The sequence below is a fragment of the Carassius carassius genome, chromosome 36 (genome assembly GCF_963082965.1).
Source record: "Carassius carassius chromosome 36, fCarCar2.1, whole genome shotgun sequence".
NCBI classification, from domain to species: domain Eukaryota; kingdom Metazoa; phylum Chordata; class Actinopteri; order Cypriniformes; family Cyprinidae; genus Carassius; species Carassius carassius.
Window position 1 is genome coordinate 12,238,938 of NC_081790.1, and position 7,347 is coordinate 12,246,284.

Genomic DNA, 7,347 nt, shown 5'->3' on the forward strand with positions numbered 1-7,347 from the left:
TGAAGCTATGATTTACTAGAGTGAGATGTTATATATTTTTTATGTTAATAATACTTATTTGGAAAATTACTAATTAATTGTTATTTACAATACATCATGAAAGAGTTCTGCCGCTAGCTATACATAGACTGTATAAAAACATGGACGTAGTGTCCGAGACGTCACCCGTAGGTTTCTGAAGAGTGTTTTTGAAACATAAAGTAGGCAGAGCCTTCCATCGCCATCTTGGCAGCGTGTCACCGTGCGTCACTCCAGAATAATCGAAAATGGGCAAATAGGTGGGAGCTGGTTGGTGAAACCACACCCACCTAGCTCAATGGTGGTGACAGCAGCGGCAATCCACCTGTCACTCAATTGGCTGCACCCTTACTTATGCAGAACTTTAAGGCTTAATATAATTTAAACGGATGAGTTAAAAAAATGCACCCCCCTCACAGCTGGTATGAAGGGCAAAATTAGCTATATAGACCAAAACTATATACACTTTTTGTACTGGACTGTAACCATATTTAGTTTCTGCTGTAAAGTTGGACATTTTAACATGGGGAGTCTATGGGACTGACTCCATTTTGGAGCCAGTAAACTGTATATATACAATATATATATACACTCACCTAAAGGATTATTAGGAACACCATACTAATACTGTGTTTGACCCCCTTTCGCCTTCAGAACTGCCTTAGTTCTATATGGCATTGATTCAACAAGCTGCTGAAAGCATTCTTTAGAAATATTGGCTCATATTGATTGGATAGAATCTTGCAGTTGATGGAGATTTGTGAGATGCACATCCAGTATACGAAGCTCCCGTTCCACCACATCCCAAAGATGCTCTATTGGGTTGAGATCTGGTGACTGTGGGGGGCATTTTAGTACAGTGAACTCATTGTCATGTTCAAGAAACCAATTTGAAATGATTAGAGCTTTGTGACATGGTGCATTATCCTGCTGGAAGTAGCCATCAGAGGATGGGTACATGGTGGTCATAAAGGGATGGACATGGTCAGAAACGATGCCCAGTTGGCACTAAGGGGCCTAAAGTGTGCCAAGAAAACATCCTCCACACCATTACACCACCACCACCAGCCTGCACAGTGGTAAAAAGGCATGATGGATCCATGTTCTCATTCTGTTAATTCCAAATTCTGACTCTACCATCTGAATGTCTCAACAGAAATCGAGACACATCAGACCAGGCAACATTTTTCCAGTCTTCAACTGTCCAATTTTGGTGAGCTCATGCAAATTGTAGCCTCTTTTTCCTATTTGTAGTGGACATGAGTGGTACTCGGTGGGGTCTTCTGCTGTTGTAGCCCATCCACCTCAAGGTTGTGCATGTTGTGGCTTCACAAATGCTTTGTTGCATACCTCGGTTGTAACGAGTGGTTATTTCAGTCAAAGTTGCTTTTCTATCAGCTTGAATCAGTCGGCCCATTCTCCTCTGACCTCTAGCATCAACAAGGCATTTTTGCCCACAGGACTGCCGCATACTGGATGTTTTTCCCTTTTCACACCAATCTTTGTAAACCCTAGAAATGGTTGTGTGTGAAAATGCTCAAAATGGCTTAAATCACCTTTCTTTCCCATTCTGACATTCAGTTTGGAGTTCAGCAGATTGTCTTGACCAGGACCACACCCCTAAATGCATTGAAGCAACTGCCATGTGATTGGTTGATTAGATAATTGCATTAATGAGAAATTGAACATAATAATCCTTTAGGTGAGTATATATATATATATATATATATATATATAGAGAGAGAGAGAGAGAGAGAGAGAGAGAGAGAGAGAGAGAGAGAGAGAGAGAGAGATGCCTATCGATGCCTATCGATGCCTATCGATGCCAGTCGATGAATTGCAGTTTTAGTCACTTCTGTGTTGGTTTCACGAGAGAGACCGGAATGTTCCTGCCTGGTATTATAGCGCTATGCAGAAGTGAAGTCGCTGGCTGAGATTCTACCGGAAATATGTAAGCAGTATTTGTGAAAATCTGAACCGGTGAAGGGCTGCTGTTCGCAGGAGAGATGACTGAAAGGCTTGAGTCACATGACCAACTCCAAAAACTGCCCAAAAACAAACAGCACTGAGAAATAACGGTGTCAAGGTTAAACCTAAGCATAATACACATAAAAAAAAAAATATTTTTTGTGGTGTCTGTTAAATAAAGGTTTTTTTTTTTTTTCGTGTACAAAAAGTATTCTCGTCACTTCATAATGTCACGGTTGAATCACTGATGGCAGATGGACTATTCTGACGATGTTTTTCACACTTTCCTGGACCTTGACACTGTTATTTATTTTGGCAGTCTATGGGACAGTCTCAAGCCTACCGGTTTTCATCCAGAATATCTTAAATTGTATTCCGAAGACGAACAAAGCTTTTACTGGTTTGTAACGAAATGGGGGTAAGTGATTAATGACAACATTTTCATTTTGGTGTGGAGTAACCCTTTAATGCCATAGTATAGTGCTGATGACAATGTAAAAAGGTACTACTGGTCAAATAAGATGTTTAACCAACACCCTTGAACCCAAGGGTCTTAATGGGATAGTCCACAAAACTGACTATTCTTTTGTCTTTTACTCATCCTCAGGTTGCTCTAAACCTGAATGACTTTCTTTCTTTTGTGGAACATAAAAAAATATATCAATGTTGCTTAACCAGCTTTGGTTACATTGGAAGTTGAAAATCTTTGGTTGCCAACGATCTTCAAAATATTTTCTTGGTGTTCTGCAAATGAAAGAAAGTCCTACTGGTTTTGAACGACATGAGGGTAAAAGATCAAATCGCCGTGATTTTGCCAAGTAGGACATGTTCCTTGATCAACATTACTGTTCAAAAATACAGACTTAACCCAGTCCCTACCCCGAAACCTAACCTTACCCATAAGTTATTCCTAAAATCAGAGGAAATGATAGCTGATTAACAAGGGTGTAGAAGCACCTAAACCTGATTGTAAACCTAAAACTGACATTTCCTGAAAAATAATCTCTCAGTTCTGGGACTCTGTGCTATCTTAGTTGGAGTTTTCAAAGAAAGTCATTTATGTTTATACTGATTATATGACTTCATTGAATGTGATGTCAATGTCAATGTCAATGTCACCTTTATTTATATAGCGCTTTAAACAAAATACATTGCGTCAAAGCAACTGAACAACATTCATTAGGAAAACAGTGTCAATAATGCAAAGATGATAGTTAAAGGCAGTTCATCATTGGATTCAGTTATGTCATCTCTGTTCAGTTAAATAGTGTCTGTCCATTTATTTGCAATCAAGTCAACGATATCGCTGTAGATGAAGTGTCCCCAACTAAGCAAGCCAGAGGCGACAGCGGCAAGGAACCGAAACTCCATCGGTGACAGAATGGAGAAAAAAACCTTGGGAGAAACCAGGCTCAGTTGGGGGGCCAGTTCTCCTCTGACCAGACGAAACCAGTAGTTCAATTCCAGGCTGCAGCAAAGTCAGATTGTGCAGAAGAATCATCTGTTTCCTGTGGTCTTGTCCTGGTGCTCCTCTGAGACAAGGTCTTTACAGGGGATCTGTATCTGGGGCTCTAGTTGTCCTGGTCTCCGCTGTCTTTCAGGGATGTAGAGGTCCTTTCTAGGTGCTGATCCAGCATCTGGTCTGGATACGTACTGGATCCGGGTGACTGCAGTGACCCTCTGATCTGGACACAGACTGGATCTGGTGGCCACGGTGACCTCGGAACAAGAGAGAAACAGACAAATATTAGCGTAGATGCCATTCTTCTAATGATGTAGCAAGTACATAGGTTGTTATGGGAAGTGTTTGGCAAAGTTATCTTATATAGGGTCTAGTACTGTATACTAGTAGTTACAAATAAACATTTCTAATGCACTAAACAAAAAAGAAGTTACAAACAGATCACAGCGATGACATCAGCAGGGTGAAAAAATAAAATAAAAATAAGTAGATACAAAAATACTACAATAACAAGATAATATTTAGGGAAATAAATATTATTTTACAAGAAATAATAGAGTTACAATGGTAATGCAGTAAAAAAACCCAGAGTAAATAAGTTTTTCATTATAGTAATCCTACTAACAGCACATGCAAACAACACTACACTCATAAAAAGATGGAGAGCATCAAGCCAAAGCATGTGACCAAACAGAATGTAGTGGGATATCTTCTGAAAAACAGGAGGGTGAAAATCACCCTGTAGACATAGAGGAAAATTACTTGGGATCACACACAGGAACACCTTTACAGGTGCATCTCGATCCACCAGTGGTACAGTCTGATTGAGAGTAGATTTAGATTCAATAACATTAGACATTCAGAACACTAGGACATAAATGTATTCACCATACCGTCTGTTATAACACACTGACTGAATAATACTGCAAGCTACAGTGTTCTTCTAACTGCAAATCTCCAGGCTTGCATTTTGTTGAAGGATCAGAGAGCTGTCACAGCATCAGTAACTATAACTGATAAAAAGGAAGAGATGATCGGTTCACGTGCCACTTGAGGTGCTTCAGCGATCTGTCACAAAGTGACAGTGAAATCTGGTTTGAAAAGAATGGTTTTATAGGAAAATAAGCCTATAAATTATTTTAATATGTAATAAAAATTAGTTGCAAAAAATTATACAATACTGTCACTTGGGCAGTAACCATTCAAAAGGTACTGATATGTAGGCCTATTTTAGATACTAATATGTACTATTAAAGTACTATATTTTTAAAGTTGCCACAAAAGTGATGCAAATCAATTAAAACATCATATTCTTTGCATGTAGGTGAGCTGAACATATTTATACACACTGTCTATACAGTACTGGACATGCAGTCAAAGTATGATATAAAAATGAGGTCTTATGTATTGGTAAACATCAACAAATGACACCACTTGTGTCCAGTGCATTATAAGAGAATGTCAAATTCGTTTCTTGTGTATATAGTATTACATTCAATAAGGTTAAATATATGACTTCTATACATTTATCAGTATGAATGTGTGTATAATGTATATGATCAATTCACAGTATGCCCATCTTAAATCAATACTACATCACTGCTGCAAAGTGTAGTGTGATCAGGGCCTAACAAAGGCTGAATTTAATCAAAATAAATCAGATGGCCAGAATAATTATTACTAATTGGCTGTTAGAATAAATTGCGCAGATGCATTGAAAAGGAGATACTGCAAAACATTGAGTTGCATTGAGTCAAACAGTATAGGTAAACTCTTTTAACACACACAGACGAGAAATTGTTCATAGACCTTTACTGGTATAAAACAAAGTAATGATGGAAAGATGCAAATCAAATACTATACAATATTATAGAGCATTGAGCAACAGCTATGGTGTAAACTCTCGTAATTGCATAAGATCAGTAAAAGGAAAAGCTGCAAAACTTGCTCAAACACATTACATGAGTTTTGTTGATGAACATTATAGACATGCTGCATTAAAATGCTTTAATTGTTGTACATTTATTAGTTTGATTTTATCAGGCTAGACTGGAAGCTTGGAAGTAAATTGTAAATTTTAAAACAGTTTTCATAACACAGTATAAGATTAAACAAACAGACAACAAACTTTTAAAATCTCATATCTGTGGTCATTGCACTGGCAAATATTGTGAACGGTTTAAATTTATATGTATAATACATGCTTACATGACTTGCAACAATTCAACTATTTTAGTGTGGTTTATCTCCAATATCTCATCACAATACAGGATCACATATTTAGCAATTTTAGAGAAATACACTTTTGTACCTTAACAATAAAATCAAATTATCTACTAAAGATTTTTAGATAACATTCTAATAGATTTTATACAGTATTTAGGTTTTTATTAGTCTCCTCCAACTAAATGTATATCTGTATTACAATTATTGTGCTTTTTGAAACCAAAAGTGAAGTAGTATTTAAATAAACAGCTGAAGGCCTGGTCTCTCAGACCATATATAAGAGGACTTAAACATTTAGGGAAGATCAAAAACACTACAAAGCAAAAATACATTACATGTAATGAAGTTATATAGTCGGTATACACATAAATGACTTCTTGGATAACTCCAATTAAGATAGAAGCAGCACAGAGTCCCAGTTGTATTAGATGCAGCAGAACAGTCTTGTTGGCTTTTTTGGCCGAAATTTTATCACAGGCGGCTGTTTTAGCCACAGCTGCTATAGAGGCATAAGTAAAGATAATAACAAAACATACTAACACAAAAAATATGCATGTGAAAGCTATTTCAAGTTTCTTATAGATCTGAAGTCGGAAAAGAGTGGTTCTTGAACAGAATAAATTCATCATTGTGTTTGTAGAATCAATAGCATAGAAAATAATAATCTCAGACAAGCACTGAATCAAACCCATCATCCAAATAACACCGATAGCTATGTGAATTCTTCTGTAACTGGTGATTTTTGGATGTCTGAGAGGAAAGCAGATGGCCACATACCTCTCCAGTGACATTAAAGCCAGATTTAGTAAAGCTACCTGATAGAGAGCTTGTGCAGCCGCAAGCAGAGTGATACAGAGATTTTTCATTATAGTAATCCTACTAACAGCACATACAAACAACACTACACTCATAAAAAGATAGAGAGTATCAAGCCAAAGCATGTGACCAAACAGAATATAGCGGGAAGCCTCCTGAAAAACAGTCTTTTTCCTCAAGGTGAAGATCATGACCCCGTTGACATAGAGGAAAATGACACATGGAGTCACACACAAGAACGTTTTCACCGGTGCATCTCGATCGAGCAGTGATACAATCTGAGAGAGGTTCAATGTAGAACCATTAAAAGCCGACATTTTAAAAAAAAATAAGACATGAAGATGTTGACCACAGATGTTGGTATAGCACACCCACTCAGAATAACACTGCAATCTACAGTGTCCTTGTAACTACAGATCTCCAGGCTTGTGTGTTGCTGAAGCCACGGAGAGAGAATGATCAGAGTGCTGTCACAGCATCACAATTTAAAAATGGTTAAACTCATTAAATCATGTACGTGTTGAATCCCAGTGGCTGTTTAGTGTGTCTGTGGGGGCGGATGGAAAGGGGAGGGTTGTGTCTGTGTGTTTAGCCTATCCAATAAAAAATAAAATAAATAAAAAACATTACAAAAGCATGTGTTGTGTTATTTTAGGACCATTTACTTATCTTGCACTTAAAAAATAAAAATAAAAAAATAATTTAAAGTCTTTAAAAGTTTGGGTTGTAAGACAGATTCATTTTGTTGATACATTTTTTTTATAAACAACTTAAATATTTAGTTGCTAGTTACTAATTTTCATTAACACAAGTGTTGTTGGTTGAACATAATTTCAACTTAAAAATTGTTGATGCAA

General features: G+C 37.1%; 1 protein-coding gene across 1 annotated transcript; it reads right to left on the minus strand.

The window, feature by feature from the left end:
• Window positions 1–5,838: 5,838 nt before the first annotated feature.
• On the minus strand, window positions 5,839–6,807 carry LOC132116562 (odorant receptor 131-2-like). Its single transcript, XM_059525439.1, has one exon. The coding sequence runs from the start codon at window positions 6,805–6,807 to the stop codon at window positions 5,839–5,841; it is 969 nt and encodes a 322-aa protein (XP_059381422.1).
• Window positions 6,808–7,347: the final 540 nt, after the last annotated feature.